The sequence below is a fragment of the Papilio xuthus genome, unplaced genomic scaffold, assembly GCF_000836235.2.
Source record: "Papilio xuthus unplaced genomic scaffold, Pxut_1.1 DF828952.1, whole genome shotgun sequence".
Classification (NCBI taxonomy): Eukaryota; Metazoa; Arthropoda; class Insecta; order Lepidoptera; family Papilionidae; genus Papilio; species Papilio xuthus.
Genome location: NW_013529697.1, coordinates 1,821,686 through 1,842,737, shown reverse-complemented (window position 1 = coordinate 1,842,737; position 21,052 = coordinate 1,821,686). Strand labels below are relative to the sequence as shown.

The 21,052-nt window shown below is 34.3% G+C and overlaps 1 protein-coding gene across 1 annotated transcript; it reads right to left on the bottom strand.

The window, feature by feature from the left end:
- Positions 1-348: 348 nt before the first annotated feature.
- LOC106127742 (ATP-binding cassette sub-family G member 4) lies at positions 349-20,308 on the bottom strand. The gene is made up of 11 exons (XM_013325974.1): positions 19,969-20,308; positions 5,421-5,591; positions 5,010-5,146; positions 4,620-4,765; positions 4,024-4,262; positions 3,178-3,428; positions 2,743-2,911; positions 2,266-2,366; positions 1,734-1,889; positions 1,253-1,458; positions 349-1,112 (listed from the first exon to the last, which is right to left on the bottom strand). The coding sequence occupies exons 1-11, from the start codon at positions 20,192-20,194 to the stop codon at positions 971-973; spliced, it is 1,944 nt and encodes a 647-aa protein (XP_013181428.1). The 5' UTR covers positions 20,195-20,308; the 3' UTR covers positions 349-970.
- Between the last annotated feature and the right edge of the window lie 744 nt (positions 20,309-21,052).

Genomic DNA, 21,052 nt, shown 5'->3' with positions numbered 1-21,052 from the left:
AATTATTTAAATCAATATTAAACATGTAAATGTTCGAAATCATATCTATCTATGCAGAGAGAGAAGGTTACCTGACCCGGTGAGCACTGCCGTAAAATTACCTCTCTCACCGGGCCAGATATCCTTGTTCGCCTATAATTGTTAAAATGCGCAATAAACTGATATTAAAGCAAGATAAATGTAAAAAAACAATATTTATTACTAATATATTTGTACTAAAATTTTCCGATGAACTTATCTAGATTTTTTTCTAGTCGTCCCGCAATTAACTATTTACTAAATTAACTTATGTATGTAATAAATGTACAGTCAGCTGCGAAAACATCATAGCACTTGTCTGCTACGATGTTTTTGCAGCTGACTGTCCATATAAGTCCTGTCTTAGGCAAGAATATATCACTACTTGATAATTACATCATTTCAACTATCACAGTATTTGGACCCTTATACGTACAAAGTTTGGTTGAAACTTAACTAAATATAACTTTTTTAATTACGTATCTAAGTATTTTTGCCAAATCTAAAAAAAAAATAGAGCGAAATGTTACAGTCTTGTAACTATGTTTAAAATATTAAATACTAATTCACTGTTTAAAAAACTACAATATTATAACTAGGTCTGTCTTTATAATTTCATACAATTTTCGCGTCTAATCTAGAGTCGATTTCCCAAATTTTAAAAATTTTGTCTCATAAAAGTTTCCAGAGACCTTTTTTTTCGCTTTTGTGCCATGGGTTAGGTATCTATATATATGGGTTTGACTTAAGTCAGATGAAAATTAATGATTAATTGTGTTTTTAAACGTCTTTTTTTCTTCAAATACTTACAAATCTTTGGTTTTAGATTTGTTACTAACTGTACAATGAAACAATATGGCAACTAACGCACTCAGAGATGTTAATTGGTCACTGATTTGACTACTTAACGTCTGTGAATGCGGAAGTAACTATAGTAAACATTAGTAAGTCTTTATCTGACTGCATTTAGTTTCCATTTTAACAACAAGAAGGCGGTAGTTCTCAACACGAAGACAAACACGGTGAGAGCTAACACGTCCCACCAAAACATGTCTGGCGACATCGCTACTTCTTTCAAAAATGTCCTCGGATATCTGTAACATAATAAACACACTTATATAGTTAATATTAATAAACACGATAAAGTATTTTCATTAAAAAGATGATTGATTTTTTAAATTATTTGTTAATTTGTCTTTGTGTTTGCTTGATATACGATGTTAAAAATTCTCACCTATAATGGCAATATTTGGCCTGGTTACAATCAAGTGTAGGTCTCTCGAGGCCGTAGATGGCTCCGATGAGTCCCTCAAGTCCATAACGCAAGTAGGAGACGTAGGAACCCCAGTAGAGGTAGGGAGGTAGGTCTCGCAGCGTCACCCCAAAGCCGGCGAACATCATCATTGGAACAGAGAGCGCGGGTCCCAGGAATGTGCCGTTCTAAAATAAAATACAACTGTGTAATAAACGATGCCTCCCCAGTTATAAACATAATAGAATATCATCAAATAGTCGTGATGACAAAATAATGCAATATTTCTAGGCTCTATTTTTTGGGTGCACAAAGCAGTTTGATTTAATTCATTAAGATTTTTTTCGTGTTCATATAGTCAAGTGAGTTTATTGATTAATTTAAATTGATTATCTATGCACGTATTATCATCACTCCTATCCTCATCCGCCATATAGCGTGGAATAAGGATGGAAGGACTCACCACAACATTGAAGACAGCGCCGATCATGAGGCCGAAACTCTGCGCGACGAGCACGGTGTACAGTGAGATCGCAAAGAACATAAGAAAGCGCACCACGTCCAGTGGTTGAGACGACATTGTATATACTATGATGCTGAACACCAGGCAGGATACGATCTGGCAATATAAACAATCATTGGTTATTGTTACCCTCATATCATCGTGAGGGGCTCGAAGCCTACCCTAAGTCAGGGTTTCCTATACCATAGTAAAACACGCTGACCCAGTGCGTCATTCATTGATTTTCATCGCAAATAACCAGATTGCATGACGATGGTTTCCTTCACCGTAACAACGTCGGATAAATGTAGGAACACATACATCACGTGAATCGAAAACACATTGGTACATGGCGGGATTCGAACCTGCTACAAGTTAAGTGCCCAACCCTTGTACCACCGATCACTACGTTATAGAGTTGATTTCTGATACAAAATCTAGAGTAAATTAGTTTTTTTTGTTTTACGCTAGGTATTATGGAATAAAAACTTACAGATATCGGCAGGTCCACAAGCGTTATCGATATGTAGTAAGATCCCAGGGAGTACCATCGATTGAAATGTTCCTTTATTAATATTGACATCTCTGATGGAACTGAAAAACAGTATTAAAACATTTAAACCTACTAATGTATGTCCAGGAAGTGATTTCTACTCTCATTCCTCCGGAAGACGATGACATAACTTGGTCCTATGTTACTGTAAACACTATGTAGTAACAGGCAGGGTTCTGTCCTGAGTAGTAAAATGCTTAGGGTTCCGGTGCGTTCTTCGGAGACCCCGTAAACCTTTTCAAGCGTGCTCGAGGTTGGTCACCGAAGGGGTTATAGTGGGTCAAACTCCACATAATCCTGTCTTCCGCATAGAAGGCACGGTATCTTTCAAAGATTCCTCCCGAAGAGATCCGAAGAAAATAGACGGACTAACTACAAGTATACCGCATTCTTAAAAAGTCTATTTTATTGACTTACATGTGAGTATGGTGAGCATCATAGGCGACATCATGTGATGCATCAGTATGGCGAACAGAAGGTTATAATTCTCTATTACACGCGAGCCCTCATTGCCCGCCTTGATGAACAAACTCCCGAGCATGATACCCACCACAACGTTCACTACAAGCCTCAAGTGCGTCATAGTCTGAAAGAAAAAAGACAGAATATCAATTAAGTACATCACAATACTCAGGACAGTCATCATCATCAGCTCACTATAAGTCCCTTATGAGGGGCTCGGAGCATACCCTAAGGGTGCCTAGGTTATAATACACCAGTGGCTGGCTGCTGGCTTAGTGCGGGTTGGTTCACTTCACACATATCTTTGAACAGTCGTAACTTATAAAAACGTGGAACTATATCTGCACCCACCATTGGTGGTCTCTATCTTGATTTGTACTTGATACTTACCGAATCACGTTTAGCTTTCATGAATCCCCTTTTTATGAGCACCGAGGTCTGGTTAGACTGCGACGTCTCTTCTCCAGCGGGTCCTGAGTCTTGTTCTTTTAGAACGCTGAGTGGATACTGCTTACGGAGCGCCTCCATACTAGGAATTTCCTCTGGCTCTTCAAACCAGCTCAGGTCTCTCCCGTTTTCTGCTTTATTAGTCAAGTAGTCTATCTTATCCTCACCGTATTCCCCGCACGCTAACTCTATTACTGGAAAATGAGAATTATAAACATTATTTTTTGTTTAAAATTAATTTAAACTTAAACTTTCCAAAAACATACTTGTTGAAAATTGTGTTTTGCAGACTCAATTTTTTGTAAGCAAATATGAAAATATCAACTATGACTAAATAACTCTTAATTTATATGTTAGTTTTAATATTATTTAAGTACAGTTGTAGACGTCTCGACCTGTGAATTCACTACGAATCAAAACAACAGAGGTCAATGGTTCATTGACGTCAGCAATACATTATCGCCTAGTTACCATAAATCTATTACTATTGAATCGATAACCTGGATTTAGATGTTACATTGAACATTGACTTTAACACAAATTATTTTTAACCCATCCATTATCTTAGTGTACGCATAAGTGGAACTAATTCTTTATTTTGTCTCCAATATTACAAAAAGTATCAAAAGGTTCACCATTTTTCCTATGATTTATAATTTGATGAATAAATCAAAAAGGTTTAGAAATTAAATATCAAAGAAATAGAGCATAATACAAGAGTGAAATAGAATTTAAAAAAAAAATCTGCTCGACAAACATCAAGGATTTACTCAAGGCATCTGTACTTACTGTAGTCGGCGGGATTGTGATACATGGGGCAAGGTAAGCCGGCCTGCTGTAGATACGGCACCAAGTTGGCTGTGGTGCCCTGATAGAGGCAACTGCCTGCTGCCAGCACATACACATGGTCGAAGAGCGCAAACAGAGACGCAGAAGGCTGATGCACCGTGCACACAATTGTTCGCCCCTGATGTGCCAAACTACGGCATAGTTCCACCACATTGGAGCACGAGGAACTGTCTAGACCGCTGCAAAGCAGAATTACACAAACTAACAACAATCATTCTTTTCAAACTTACTAATCTTACAGAACACATAGGGTGCTTATTGAGGTATTTTTTATTCCGCACAGACGGAGTCGCGGGCGACAGCTAGTCAGTAATAAATGTTGTAAGACTCAATTCTTAGCAACTTTATTGATTTCCACAACCATAGAAATAGCTCGTATTATCTATTTAATAGGTATAGTAAAACATTTAATATTTAACTTTACCGTGCAAGTAACTCGCATTCCATTCGATTTACGAGTAAATTTCTTGACTTTAATTTTCTTTCCACACTTATTCTTTAAGAATTTAGAACTGATGTTACAAAAGCATACTAACGTAGTGGGTTCATCTAGGAACATGATGAGAGGGTTGTTGATGAGTTCCAGCGCGATAGAGAGCCGCTTTCTCTGACCGCCAGACAACTGCGCGGCGCTAGTGTTCATGTGCTCGTATAAACCCAGATTAGTCAGGATATCTTCGATCTAAAAGCAAAAAATTGCTCCATAATTATTGATCTAGACAAGGAAAAAAATAATTTGCTTTGAGCTATGATGAAGATACATTTAGTAAGAAATGAAATGTAAGGAGGACAAAATTCAAATTATCGCGATGGTTAGGAGCAACAAATATTTCTCGTTAATAGACTCTTCCATAAAATAATTAATTCTAGATGTTGTTGAGAGGATACAAGTTTAGCCGCTTTCTTGTATGAATCCTGTTACTAACCACTTCTCCCTTCTCGTATTTGTCTAGTTTTGTGGGCAGTTTGAGGTCTGCGGCAAGCATCATATTCTCCCCGACAGTAAGCAGGCCCTGCAATCGATCGTCCTGCTGAATGTAGCATGACATGCGCTTGAACCTCTCTGGAAAAATTTCAGAATTAGTAATTTGTGTTGGTTTATAGCGTTATGGAACCATTAAGTATGTCATAAACATAGTATTGTAGTTTGATTTATTCGCGATGTTGGTTTATGGTTTTTATTGTATTATTTATTTATAATTAAAGATTGTAATACTTCTATATACAACAATGTTAAGATATTGAAGGAATTTATATCTTAACAATGACACCAAAGGCAATGTTTGCTTTGGGTTTTTTGTGAGTGATTTGTTACTTAAATTTTTAATTATACTCACTAAGGACACGTCCTCTTCCATTAATGAAGACTGCTCCGCCAACGCCACTGATACGGTATCCGGAGAGTACGTCGAGTAATGTGGATTTACCAGCGCCCGAGGGGCCCATGATGGCAATAAGTTGCCGAGGACGCAGTCGACCGTGTACCCCATGGAGGATCTGCTTTTGACCTGCGGAAGAATCAATATGAAAAAACATTGAAACGAGTCTCAGATTTGTTTTAGCTGTCTGCCTTTTTTTTCGACTACCTAACTAACCTACTTTTAAACAAATCTTTAGTTATTGTTATTTATATAGTTAAAATAGTCCAGTATCTTCTAACTTCTGAAACTTCCTGATTATTACATCTGTTGCCTAGGGTCTTGGAAGATCGACGTTGAAAATCTAATCTAAATATTGAGATTGCTCTACATGTAAAAACACGCTGTAAGTATAAATAAATTAAATGTGTTTTTTGTTTATTTGCATGTAATTGCGAGCTATCACTTTTCCGCGGTCCATCCCGACCCCAGTTATGATAACCCTTGTTTGCGTCACACCGGCAGTATCGCCGCAGCTCAGCCCTTCACGCGTTTATTACATTAATGTACTTAAAAAGAACTGATTTTACTACTTTAGAGTTTATTAGTAACTAACTGTCGCCTGCGACTCCGTCCGCTTGGACATATAAAAAAACTTAATTAGTGTAGTCCACCCATCCCTTCATCCACATCACATCCATCTAAACATTCGCATTTATAATATTAGTAAGTTAAATAAAAAGCAGCTCTTCAAGGCATAAATTCGAAAAAAAAATAGTGTCCTATGTCCGTCTCCTGGCTCTAAGCTACCTCCTCATCAATTTTCAACCATATAGGTAAAGCCGTTCTTGAGTTATAAATAGTGTAACTAACTCGATTATCTTCTATATATACATATAGATTATAAACTACCTATCTTACAAATTATAACCTATAACCTAAAATTATTTATCCATTAGAGGCGTTAAGATAGGGCGAGGAAGGCGACCGTCTAGGGCGACGGGCATAAGAAGGCAGAGTCGACTGTGGCGCCCCCTAACATATATTTGGAAGATTTCCTCCAACACAAAAAACTAAAACGGACGCCGCAAAAATCTTGCCGAAGCCGCCGGAAATGCTAAAACCGGCAGTAATAATATTTTTCAAAACTAAAAACATTTATGTGCATAGTAAATAATTAATGAATGAATACATTAAATTGTTATTAAGTCATTTGTTTCCTTGGTAACATTGAAAAGTTAAGTATATATGTACTATCACGATAGTATTACATGTTTATTACGTAAAACATTTATAGATTCCATTAAATTGTAATCATATTATATACTTGTATGATTTAATAAAATTTTCCATTCAACATACCGATCGCATCTTACAGTACTGAACTGGTTTCTATTAAAAAATCTATTTATTACTCATAAGCCAAGATGAGATTGTTCCTTAACGTGTTACTACGTTACTTCTTACTAATATTATAAATGTATTCGTTTGGATTTGTATTAATTTAAACTAAATTAACGTAAATAGGTCTAAGACAGGCCGACACCGACTCCGAAATAACATTAATTGTAAAGTGTAGACATATTTCAAGAGTAATTACTTACTATCGTGGGTGTTTGTTCATCACAATATTTTGTTTATTTTTGGTGCATTTTGTTTAAGAATGTTTTTTTGATTCAGAACGTTTTTTTTATTCAGTATGTTTTTTATGAAGTCGGCTTTATTTTCTTGAAAAGAAATGACGAGAAGGCAAGTGGATTTTACAGGGGATGGGACGTATAGGAATGGGAAATATTCTCTTTTTATGAATTCCTCCGATTAAAGGTAGGCAACGCATCTGTTATTGCAAATCTAGGTGGCCCCTTGCTCATTTGGTACCTAATAATATAAATAAAACCTCTTTTGTAACCACATTGACGTCCGTAATATCAATCATGTAAAACACGTGTTTAACAGATCAATGTCTAACATTTGGAGTTACATTTTATATTTCGTGCTCGATTAATTAACATTGACTTTATATATAAACAACAGATTACAAAGTCCAAAGTAATACATCTATTTGTTCAATTAAACGTACCCTTTTGTTACATACGGACAAAGATATAAATTTGTTATTAAATCTTATCTCTTACTAATATTATAAATGCGAATGTTTGGATAGATGGATGGATATTTGTTTGAAGGTATCTCTGGAACGGATCAACGGATCTCGCTAAAATTTGACATAGATGTAGAACATAGTCTGGAAGAACATATAGGCTACTAATTAAGTTTTCTTTTTAATTCCGAGCGGACGGAGTCGCGAGCGACAACTATTATTTTTATAAATTAACATTGATTGCCTATTGTACTGAATGTCGTAATGCATTCACATAGTTCACTCTTATCTGTTAGGTTTTGTAATGTAGCACGCAGTCCAGTTCAACGATTACAAATATTTAATTCGTATTTTTAGACAATTTATATGGATACACAATTACTAATTTTATAAGTATAGTAATTTGGTAAAACCACAATGTATCATTAGTAATTTTGGTAATCCCCTATCATGTATACCTATTCATATTATAAAGAGGATGTTTTGATTGTTTGTTTGCATTGAATTAGCTTCGAAAGTACTCTAATGATTTGAAAACATCTTTCACTGTTGGAAAGCTAAATTATCCACGAACGACGTTGACCATATTTATAACTAGTTTTTCAATTCTGTGTTGACGAAATCGCGGGCAACTATTAGTTTTCAAATAAGTACAAATATGTAGTCGAACAATAAGCTTAATAATGTTTATTAAATGAGTTCAAAATTAGTCACTAGTAAAATAACAAAAAGGCGGATTACATGATTTGTCGATAATTCAGAAAACCCGCGAAATCTCTATTAATTATAGCAAAAATAGTCAAATACAATATTGACTTCAACCAATATTAACTTGATTATTATTGTACGATGTGTATAAAAATAAACGTAATGTTTAAAACATGTTCCGCATAGTTTATGATAACGAAATGCACAATGGAGTTTGTTCAGATATACTCATGAATAAAACATCATCGGTCCCGGAAAGACTGCCTCATACGGAGATGTTAAAGCTTTATGTTACATTCATGTACATGTTATAAATCTTTTTGTAAGTATGACATCCCATATATCCGGGATAATTATAACCAAACGTTGACTTGAGTAAGTAGTAAAAATCTAAAAAACAAAACAAACATTTATATATTTTTAAAGAAAAATATTTCCTTTTATTTCTTATAATTTGCTAGCTAATTAATTATAGTAGTTAAAAAAGTATTCAATTTTTAGGATATACATGTTTCAGTGGTATAATTAGTATACTTACTTGTTGAATAAAATCTAAATAATAATAATGACCCGCAAACTTTCCCTATCAACAACAGCAGGAAGCGTATTGGTGAGATGACCATTGTTTTGTCGATTTCGGTGGCCCACAAAGCGCGGCCTATATGTGTGCTATCAGCTGCTGTGACGTCATCGTTCACTGACACCGCGATACTATTCGCGGGCTATTCGTACGCACGTGCGCGCTCTCTTTGTTTTGACATCTATAAGGGCAAAGAACTTTATGACGTTTCCCGCGCAAAATTATGTCAAATTAAGACGTAAATATTTATCTTTTTAATATTTAATGACTCGTCTATCTTATTTATAAAAGAATTATTTCCTAAATTATTCAGTTGCTATGGACATTATCAATAGCCATATTTAATCTCGCGCTGATAAAAGCTAAGGACAGCTGGACTAAGGCGATTGTCTATAAATAATCTCAACGAACATGTAGAACAATGGAATAAAGATTTCTAGGCACTTCAAGAAGTCAAAACTTTCAATTTACTTAAAAATATTACTTTAAGTGTCATAAAAATTAATCAGCAATTTAAAAGAAATATACGTAAATTGCCAACATAAAGAAAATAGACATTCTGAATTCACGTATCTTGCAACAATACTTGGAGGTAACTCATCATAAAGGGCGGAAAACATTTTCATAACGACAATAATAAGCTCCAATAAATTATCTTTAGATAAGTTGTTAATTATGACTAAACAAAGGCCGCAATTAAAATATTTTAAACATTGTTCATCACGAGAAGTTGCCAAGATAATAAATCTCTATAAAGAAAGATCTATATATTAAAAAAATGAAATAAAAACAAACTTGGGTAAACATTAGGAAAAAAACAAGACCTGACTTCAAGTATTTACAGATAAGTAAGAATCAATGTTGACACATCGATAAATCGTAATTCGCGCGCCAAAATATCCATCAAAATATTTATTTAGTACTCGACGTATATCATTAAAGTCGTGATAAGTGTTCAACATGTTATTGTTATTTACGAATGTCATATAAAACTTCAACAAGAAAGCAAATAAAATAATTAAATTTAGTTTAACGATCAAAGAAAATAAAATTTGCAATTTTGGCAACGATTGCGGTTTTTGTGCTGTTGAACATTATTTTATTGTAAATAATTATATTAAATTGTTATAACAAAGTTTTTTTTCCTGCAACAAGAATCTATATCGACGTTTAAATTCTCGCCATATTTAAGTTGGTTCGTGATACAGTTACGGTCCTGAAAACATATTGATATGTATAATTTGGTGTACTGTCAAAATAATATTGTCTATCCCTTCATTCTCTTTCAAAAAAAACCATAGACAAAGTTATGTTATAGAATAATTAAAATAGCTGCAATAAACACATAAATTATTGTGTTTAGAAAATTATATGCAATTAAATGCGTTTACATGTTACACCGATTAACAACCTAGTAATAAAATTAAACTTTATTAGTATTATAAAGTTTCTCGTAGTTTTTAGATGTTGGATTAATCGTTGGTTCCTTCGAAACAGATGACGATATGTTTTACACAGATATTTTGGAATTTGAAACCATCCATTAACTTCGTTTATATATGTGCACAAATTAAAAATTGCAGTAGAGATTTTTTAATCCATTTTGGTGCACATTTTATAAATTTTACATCGCAAAGGCGTGCATATAGTTTTTCAAACTTTATTTGTATATTAATATAACTAGGGCCTTGTCTTATAGTGATTCAATTTGTAAATTATAATAGGCCATAAATACATAATAGTGTTTGTATAAAACACCTATCATTAATAATTGTACGTTTAAATGTACAAAGGTCAACTCTCAAAGTATATCTATTAACGTATAGTCATATAACATACTAATATATGTACATACTACTCGAGGACGATAACATAACTCAGAGCTAAATGACGTCACAGTCGCGAGATATTGTGAAACGGGATTGATATAAGGTGGTAAAGTTGGCAATATACTATCAAGGAATGAAACTAAGGCCCTTCAAAGCCTGCTATTTTAATCGCTTAGCGTTTTTATAATACGGTACCATAGAGACGTGACAGTGTATCGCCGACATTTTGTTCTTTAGTCGCCAAAACTAGTCCCTAGCAAATCGATTGTCATGATCGTCGTTAGAAAAGTCGCAGCGATTTTCAAGATGGCAGTGCATAACTCCACAGTTGACATGTAGTCGCTATGCCTCATGAATAGACGACTCATGTCGACAATTCAACGATGTCTGTACGGAACACGATACTCGTGAATAGCAAATGAATCCTGAATAATCTTGCACAAATATTAATCTGTGAAACGACACCGTTATCTCAGATACATCATACATAAGTACATTAAGATAAACATTTGTTGATATAATTTATTGCTTTGCGATTCTAATTACTAATGGAGGTCATGTCCGGGATCTTGCTTATTGAACTGACACATTCACAAACACGTTTGCCTAGGAATAGCAAGTCACTATCTCCTAGTAAAACACATATAGTTAGAAAACTTTGCTTACAAAAGGTGTTTGCAAAAAACTCGAGATGGCGTTGTTATGATATTTTATTTTGAAAGTTTTAATACGAAACGTTATAGTTAGAACTACAAATAATTTAATATCAAACGAGTAACTTTTGATTATGAAAATTTGCTGGTCACCAAGTTGAAAACCTTTTTAGCACGTTCCTATCCTGATTTATGGTCACCCTACACAAATTTGTTAAATATGTTGTAGTCACGTTAATACCGATTGATTAACACAAATAAGTAATAACCACATACTACAATACTCTACTCAGTGCTGATTTTAACACTACAAGCGCCCTGGCGAGATTTCTACGGTGCCGGTCTTTGGGGGAGGGGGTTAAGTGAGACTGTAATACGCAGACTTGTGGTGTCCAATTCCATCTATTACCCTGTTCAGTCGCCTAACCGTTAACCTAACTGGTAATTCAAAAAGGATTAACATGAAAGGAAGCGAATGCAATATCTCAACGATGTTCAAACTGGTTTGAAGATTTCTCCGTGGGTTTTGCATGCAATAAGACTTGAATTCACCAATATCGCTGTCTCTATTTTTTCAAAGATAATATAAGGGATGACAGTATGTGTCAAACAAGTCTCACAACAGTTGAAACCCATAAAGACATAGACATACGTGTTCACCTTCCAGTGTACTAACCAGTTCGTGAGTAATTCGAAACTCCTTTGTGCTTGTAGGAATATAACCCTTAAATTAAATGCGAATGTTAAGTCATGTCATGTTTGAATGAACGAACAATATTTATTTTAAAAATTTGCATTAAAATTTTACGTCACGCGTTCACGATTTTCAAAGATGTAGAACGATGGCTACCTTTTATTCACGAAAATTTAATTTAAGAATATCAACACAAGTTAACCCTAAATTTTTTATAAGTGAAAGCTATATAAAATAACAATTGCCGAATACTCAAAATTTATGTTTTCTTTTGTCATATTATACTATGTTCTCTCTTAAATTTATTTCCCCTTTTTTATTAAAAAGGCTGGACATGCATTTTTTGTTCTTAATAGATAAGATAAGTTTTAGCTAGCTTTTTATTAGTCGAGTAGTTAAAAATGTAATTTAATTCAATGAATCAATAGTAGTATACTCGTAATACTTTCCAGCACCAAACATATACGTAGTATGAAACATGATCCTGCCGTGGTTATTTTTAAAGTTAATAAGAGGAATTATAACGTGTTTTTGTACATGTAATTTGGAAGGAAAAAACCCATTAATTTTAAAATGGTGGGTTGTTGTGGTTGTTTAAGAATCGGTTAAATACGTAAGAGCATATATATTGCTAGATGAACCAGCTTGCAGTGAGGTTAATGCCACAGTCTAAGGACAGAGTCTTGTTATTCCTTCGTTTAAATACAGAGATACATTTATATTATACGTTTCAAAATTAATAGTATTGTAATATGAGTTTGTAATTCGTTAGTAAAAGATGACGTATTCGAGTGACTAATATTTTATACCATTATCTTTTGTCTTCGTTTACGATTATAAACATCTCTGTTATCGTAGTATTCCACTGTCGTGACACACGTATTGTCTTTGATATATTTTTTAACCTTGAATGAAAGACATATCAATATCTTACTAATATTATAAATGCAAATGTTTGGATGTGTAGAAATTTGTCATGGACTTAGAACATACCTTAAAGAACACAGCTTTTTTTTATATCATAAGTCCGCAAACAAGCGAGCGGCCACCTGAAATCGCTGATATAGCGGAGTGACCGTTGCCCATAGACATACGCAATTGCATATGCGTTGCCAACCTTTAATCGACGGAGGAGAGGATGTACAGAAAGAAAATATTTTCCCCTTGCATGCATCCTCTCATCCGGAAAGTCCACTTCCCATCCTTTATTCCAGCTTACTAATTAAGCTTTTAATTTATTGCGTACGGAGTCGCGAGCGACAATTAGTTTAGGATAAAAGTGTTACGCAGTGGAATTCTACCTTAACTGTATATCGTCTTTCACTAGCTATTGTGTACGTGACTGTTCGCGTGTTTTCATACACGTGTGCGAATGTTTTGAAACTACACTTTACCGTTAAGTCTGCATTTACATCTGTATGTTATCTAAGACTTGTTTAATAAAATCAAAGCGGTCATACTGCTTTAGTCATATAAGGCAAGATTAATCGTGTACAAGATCACCTTGTGTACTAGTTTGTTACCATAAGTTTTCATTGCCGAAACACATGTGTAATAACATATAGGTCATAACATATCTCTTGATTGCCAACCAAACCGTACTGGGCCAGCGTGGTTGACTAGTCACCCGTGACTAAGGGTAGATTGCGAGCCCCTCAGTAGAGACGTATAGTGAGCTGATGATGATTACTTGTTTTACAAAAACGAGTGATTACATTGACGTACTATATGTTTTAGGGTTCCGTACACCGAAAGAAAAAACGGAGCCCTTATCACTTTGGTGGCCGTCTGTCTGCCTCTAAGACCCTTTTACTCAGGAACGCATCAAGGAAAGCTGGAAATTATATCAGATACTCTAGACTTCGGTTCCTTGGTGCTGTGAAATCAAACTTCTAAGCTAGCGCAATTAAAAGATACAGCCGTTTATGTCGTAAATTTCCTAACATTGTTTGTTCATTGTTCCGGCAGTTTTGAAAATAGAAGCCACGATTATGATTTCAATAGTATAAATTAAAATCATTTAATTAATTTGTTTTGTAATAAACTGTATTATAATATTTAGTACTAGCTGTCGCCCGCGACTCCGTCCGCGCGAGATTAAAAAATAATAATTAGTAGCCTGTATTCTTCCAGACTATGATTTACATTTGTGCCAAATTTCAGCAAGATCCATGCAGCCGTTTTGGAGATACATTCAAACAAACATCCATACATCCATCTAAACATTCGCATTCATAATATTAGTATGTAGTATGATGAATTATTTATTTTTACCATTGTTGTATTTACATAAATATACTAATAAGCCATAAAAATAAAAAAAAATTCTTAGTAAAATAATAACTAATTTAAATATCAAATTATTAATGCTTCTTTTGTTTTTATTTTGAAATGTAACCTAAATACGATATCCGGTGTTGGCGCCAATGAATAACAACCGTCTTTATAGTATCAAATTACAATAGTCCAACAAAATAAAGCAAATTATACCTACAGTTAAAATATATTGCAAAACCAAATAAACGACCTAGTAATTTTTTGTTTTCGTAGCAAAATATAATTAATTTTTTTGTATATTCATTGTAAGGTCGAAAGAGATTTGAAATCTATAAAACAGGTCATTTAGTCTGTTTATTTATTTATTTAGTCATTAACCTGTCACAGGATAAACCGACACTAACTAAGGGTTCTTTAATTGCCACTAATCAGCTCACTATACGTCCCCACTGAGAGGCACGGAGCCTACCCTAAGACAGGAGTAACAACGCTGGCTCAGTGCAGGTTGGTTGACTTTACACACCTTTGAAATTCTTCGCATATATGTGGAGGTTGCATCATGTTTTCCTTCACCATAAGAACGTAGGATAAATGTTCATATGAAAATAGAAAAACACATTGGTACATAGCGGGATTAGAACCCAGCTGGAGATTACACGTCAAGTGCTTTAACCCCTGAGTCACCGACGCTTACACTTTAAACTTATATTCAGAGTATAAAGCTATTGTAGTATTTATTGTAGCAAATGAGGTTAACTTTATAGCTATTTGGCAATTTTTATCAGGAAACCTTGGAGCGTTGATGATGGTCCCGGATGTTGAATGGTTATCTATTAAAGTAGAACAATGTGTAGCGTCCTTCAAACTTAAAAGGAGTCAGACATAAAAATTTATCAATTAAAAATGTACCAACAGAAGTAAATGAACTAAACGAACGAAATGTGTCATAATAATTATCTTTAACTTTAAAACATAATAATTATTTAAAACGAATTAACAATATCTATATAAATGACTTCATCAAAATACACATCGAAGAATGAATGAATGGATGGATATTTGTTATCAGGTTAAAGGGTAGGTAAGGTAACGCACCTGATATTGCGGATGGCTATTGGCAGCGGCTACCTCGCTATTTCGGCGAATTAAGGAGGCCGTTTGCCTTTACCAAATTATAACATAAAGAAGGTAACTTAACAAATGTTGAATGGAAGGCTATATTCTAGTTTTTGTCTCGGAATATGTAGAGTTGCGGTGGTTATTGAAACAAATGAAGACGTAACTAATTTACTTAATAGCTGCCAAAGTCGCGAGTAAGGCTCTTCGTACACAAAGCAACGTAAATCTTCGAAACTAATATGCTATCCTAACGTCGCAAATATCGCGTTGAATCGCCGACGTCGTCTATTCTGTCGGTGCAGGCATAGTATGTCAACTGTTATATTTATTCCGCCATCTAATCACGACGACTTTTCTCGCGGCGGTCTTGACAAACAGGTTGCGAACGACTGGTTTTAGCGACAAAAGAATAAAAGTCGGCGATGCTGGCCGTGTACCTCTATGACATTGTATTGCGTTAATCGGTTAACGACTAAAATCTCAATATTACGAAGACTTACGTTGCCTCGTGTACAAAAGGCCTAATAGTTATGCAATAAATGAAGTATGTGAATGTTGGCGAAATAAAATGAAAAGCGTGAATTGAGTATCAGTAGTAATCTTATCTGCCCTGGTGACAGGCGCTAAGCGATGTAAACAGCTAATTGTTTCACCTTAAAATACCGCAATGACGCGACGTCAGCGTAAAACAAAGAGCATTTACAGCAAACCCTTTGTTCTTTGTTTTACGATGTTCTTGATACTTTGTCTTTTCATCCGTGAGCCGTTCTCGATTCAAGAAACGTTAAATAATTTACTTCAGTCAATTCACGTGACATGCAAGTAAACTAGAACGGTATGGAATAAAATTAATAAGTTATTTAACATAGAAATACATATATATGTACATTTTATGATAACAAACAGCTGAAACAAAACGAGATAAGTTATCATTCTAATCGACCTCAAATGACCTTTAATAATTATTAATCCACGACAATTTTACTAATATTATTTTTAATAATTAAGATTGTTTGTCAAGGTTGTTGAAACGATAAACCAAAACTGTAATAGATTGCAAATCGTGAATATACCAGATTATTAATATACTTTAGAATGATAACTCAACATAATTCAATGGATCTTTGACAATAATGAAATTTTCGCGTTTGTTCGTCAGCATTTTCTTTGTGCAGAAAAAACTAAAATGGTAAAAATTTGCTTCTGTTTAGCATTAAACAGTAGAAAAACATCATAGGAAATTAATACACAACATTTTTGTAATCTATATATATAAAAGAAAGTCGTGCTAGTTACACTATTTATAACTCAAGAACGGTTTTACAGGTATGGCTGAAAATTGATGAGGAGGTAGCTTAGAGCCAGGAGACGGATAGGATACTATTTATTCATTTTTTTTCTAAGATTTATGATTTGAAGAACTGCTTTTTATTTAACTTATTATACTTATATTATAAATGCGAATTTTTATATGGATGGGTGTTTGAAGATATCTCTAGAACGGCTGAACGGATCTCCATTAAATTTGGCATACGTATAGAACATAGTCTGAAAGAACACATAGGCTACACTTATTACGTTTTTTATATATCCACGCGGACGGAATCGCGGGCGACAGCTAGTATAAAATAAATATTATTTGAAAAATTTAGATAACATATGTGTTATATCAAGGAAATGAAATTGTCTGTGAAGTTAAAATTGCCTATATCCTAATGCTTTGAGAGGGCCGCCAGCGCCGGCGGCGGATGTATTGATGTACCAATTGAAAACAATCAGCCGATACACGGCTTTACCACACGGACATCGCGCATGTTTAGAAAACATTACTTTCAACACCTCTATGACATATTTATATCTATCCCAAGAAACAGGGTTTTGTGAAAAAAACGTTTAAAAATAATTTCTTATCACATGTTAATATAATAATAAATCTATACTAACCGTTATTTATAAGTAAAGAGATTTTACATATTCGTAAGATGCACACATCTCCACAGTTTTTAACTGAATAGTCGAACTGTTTAGTTAAAATATGTGTGTAGACAAAACTGAGAACTTAAGTTTATCTGACAGTTAAATGATTACCTACAAGCGTATTATGTACATGTAGAAGTTTTGAATTTTAATCTTTATCCGGGGTTAAGCTTATTGATAAGCAAAAACATGAGTGGAAATATTATATATTATGCAATATTATATTTATAACATCCTTGTATTTAATATGCGGTTAATAATAAAAACAAACAAAAACTTAATAACAGGGGAACCTCTACATATTGTCATAATGACTATACACTTTGTAAATCAAATTTATAAAAAACTATAGAAGTTTTTAATACTTTGCAGCTTTTGTTTTTTTAATATCAATAAAGAAACAAACAAGCACACTAATCAAAAACTCGGAATTCCACTTCGCACCTGTCCTCTGTTTTTTTTCTTTTTATATCATAAGGTGGCAAACGAGCGATCCGCCACCCGAAATCGCTGAAATAGCAAAGTAACCGTTTCCCATAGACATACGCAATTGCATATGTGTTGCCTACCTTAATCGACGGAGGAGAGGATGCACAGAAAGTAAATATCTTTCCTTTCCATGCATCCTCTCATCCGGAAAGTCCATTTCCACTTCCCATCATTTCTTTATAAGAAAGAGGGTGGGAAGGGAGAGAGGACTAAATTAGGCCTCTGAGGCTCACACTCATTACACGAAACGCCGAATTGCTTCCACTTCACGCCTGTCTTCTGTGTGGTCGTGGTATTTCACCGGGATAGCCGGGCCAATTTGTGCGAAGATATTAAAGCGGGCTCTACCACTGTTCTGTGTGGAAAAGCAACGGCCTAGAGTTTCGTTCAGTAACTGTTGCAGTTAGACTCTTTCTATCGACAAATTTTAATTTTTTAACTAGCGGGCACCCGCGACTCAGACAGTGCTGAATTAAAAAACTTAGTTAATAGCCTATGTGTTCTTCCAGATTATGTTCTATATGAGTGCCAAGTTTCATCAAGATCCGTTAAGCCAGCCGTTCGTGAGTTACCTTCTAACAAAACCATCCATTTAATCTTTCGCATTTATAATACTAATGATACTAGTAGTTATTGTTTAGCAATATTTAGTGGCAATTAATTAAATGTAAGCAGGGTATCATACGGATTCGTTATGAGGTCACCGAAGAAGAATCGTATCTTATCAATTGATTTTCGATGCATTAATCCTTGACAGATAAAATATTTTTGATAATCAACATCCGTATGCCTTACGTCGTTCAATAGCACCATTTATTTTCGTATGAATTTGTTTAGCAAAAGTATTCAAGTCTATTGTAAATCGTTATGAATAAATTCAAAACGGAGCAAACGTTCTAACAAATTGCGTCATGTTTACATATGCAATTTAAGATTCTGCAATGATACTAGGCAATAAAAACGTATAAGATACAAGTATATATGTTCTTACATGGCTTCAATATTGAGCTTTATAACGAACATATTAAAAACTGTACTCTTAAGAATGCGTGTTGCGTTTAACCTTTTTTATTCATTAAATCTACTACAAAAATTACCCTCAAAATTATCTCATCTCCTCTAATGCTCTACATACTTTTAAATTAAATATTTCAGTAAAACTGTTAATTATCTTTGTTAGAATTAATACAGTTAATTGTTGTACCTAACTAGTGGTCTCCTATTGTTCGAAATACGATGATTTTTCGTAATCAGTGTGTTGAATCGTATTTATCTGTTTCTACAATTTCCTTTAACTACAAAGACGTCGCTTCACGTTTTATAATAACAACTTCAATTATTAAAATTTTAATCAAATTAAAATAATTTAAAACGTAATTACTTATCAATGTAAATTAGTTAATAGTCTATTTACAAGCATGCAGTTGTCGATTGAGACTCAGGACTAGTTTTAATAAAAAATAGTATAGCAAACAACGAATTTGTCAAAGTCTTTATATGTCAAAATTTAAATAAATACATGTCTGAATTAACTTAACTCTTTTCTTACTTCTTCTTTGAATTGACCTTTAATTACTTTGAGCAAAATCCGGATCAAATGACCCCGCTCTGCCCTACTACGTAGGGTGTTAATTGTAAACAATATTTATCATAACAAAGACTTGAGAGAACAAAGAATTTCATTTATGTTTACTTAACTATAATTACAAATAGTAAATATTATAATTTGTTAATATACACTTATCAGTATGTACAGTATGTAAACGTTAAGTTAATCTGGGTCAAGTCTGCATAATCCTTAATCTAAAGATGAAATGTAAAGAGTTTCTAATGAGACATTTTATAAGTTCGGTAATAAGCAATGACTCATCAACGATTGCAATTGTTTTTTTCTATTTAATTACCGATTATTTTATTTCTATTATTATAAAATTACCTGTCTTGTAAAATAAAGTCACACGCATGTTTAAGTATATAAACAAATATGGAAATACGAAGAAATTCTCTCGTTCTATTTATTTTTAATAAATAAGATGTATATCAATAAAGAGGATGATTATAATGTCTATGTAAATAACATAATTAAAATTAGAACTTTACCTTTATTAATGCCTAAGCTGACGGTGCATGTGATATTGGAGAAATGGATATCCACAGGGTCCCTCTTCGGGATTTTAGCAACGGTTTGTTTAAGGCCTTGAGGTCCCTGGGGAGAGACTGGGATAGGGGCGTTGGAGGGGCTTGCACTAGGCCTCACTGTCCCAGACATTTCAGGCCTATAGGCCACACTCTGCTCGTCCACGATTTGCGCGCCTGCGAGAATCATGGTGCGTTCTCGGTCGTGCGCGACAAACGTGCGATGCGCGCGAACGCGTCCACTGAAATGTTTATGCGCGTGCGCTTGTCTTCGCGCGCCTATCGGGTGGCTTTTGTCTCACAAATTATCCAAATTGACACAACTCATTGATATGATGCGTCAATATCGTTTATGCGTTTGTTACAAGAAAAACGTGTTTATGTATTTATTGTACCTATGTTGTTGGTCAAAGTTCGTTGTGCTTTTGTTCAATTTGGTGCATCCTAATCATTACTAAATTTTTTTTTGCTCCCGACTAAAAAAAAAGAAAAAATTGACAAGTTGTAAATAATGTCGAAAACAAAAAGTGGTGTGTGAATTTATGAATAAATGAGTTACCATTCTAAAAACAAATCAAGTTTAGTCAATAAAAAAAGCAGTTCAGTTTTCCTTTGTTTAATTAGCAATTAATTCTAAACGTGTTTTAGTTTATCGTAACTATAATAATTTACTATGAAAAAAATAGAAATATCAAGCCAATCGTTTTTCTTGTCGTTTCCGTGTTGGCTTCCACAGTTATCGCGCTAATACTTTTTGTAAAAACAAAGATATACAAATACAAGTGATTCGTCAGTAGAAATGTGTAATAAAAAATCATCGGTCAGAATTAATTACGTAATAATTTATACCACGGGGAGTGCTCTGAAGAATTGTTTGGAACGATTCCTGCCGCCGAGTTCCGTTATCGGAGGACACGACAGACCGCCAGGTTCCATCCACACCACCTGGATGGCTGTCATACCACAACGGTGCGATTCTCGCGCAACTTCTTGCCTCGCACAGCCGCGTTGTGGAACGGTCTGTCCTCGGCGGTATTTCCAAACCAAT

Coding starts and splice junctions, on each gene's coding strand:
- LOC106127742 (XM_013325974.1), bottom strand. CDS start 20,194: ATGATTCTCGCAGGCGCGCAAATCGTGGACGAGCAGAGTGTGGCCTAT. Junction 5,147..5,420: donor TGGAAGAGGACGTGTCCTTA/GTGAGTATAATT, acceptor AAATTTTTCCAG/AGAGGTTCAAGCGCATGTCA. Junction 2,912..3,177: donor TGAAAGCTAAACGTGATTCG/GTAAGTATCAAG, acceptor TTTTTCTTTCAG/ACTATGACGCACTTGAGGCT.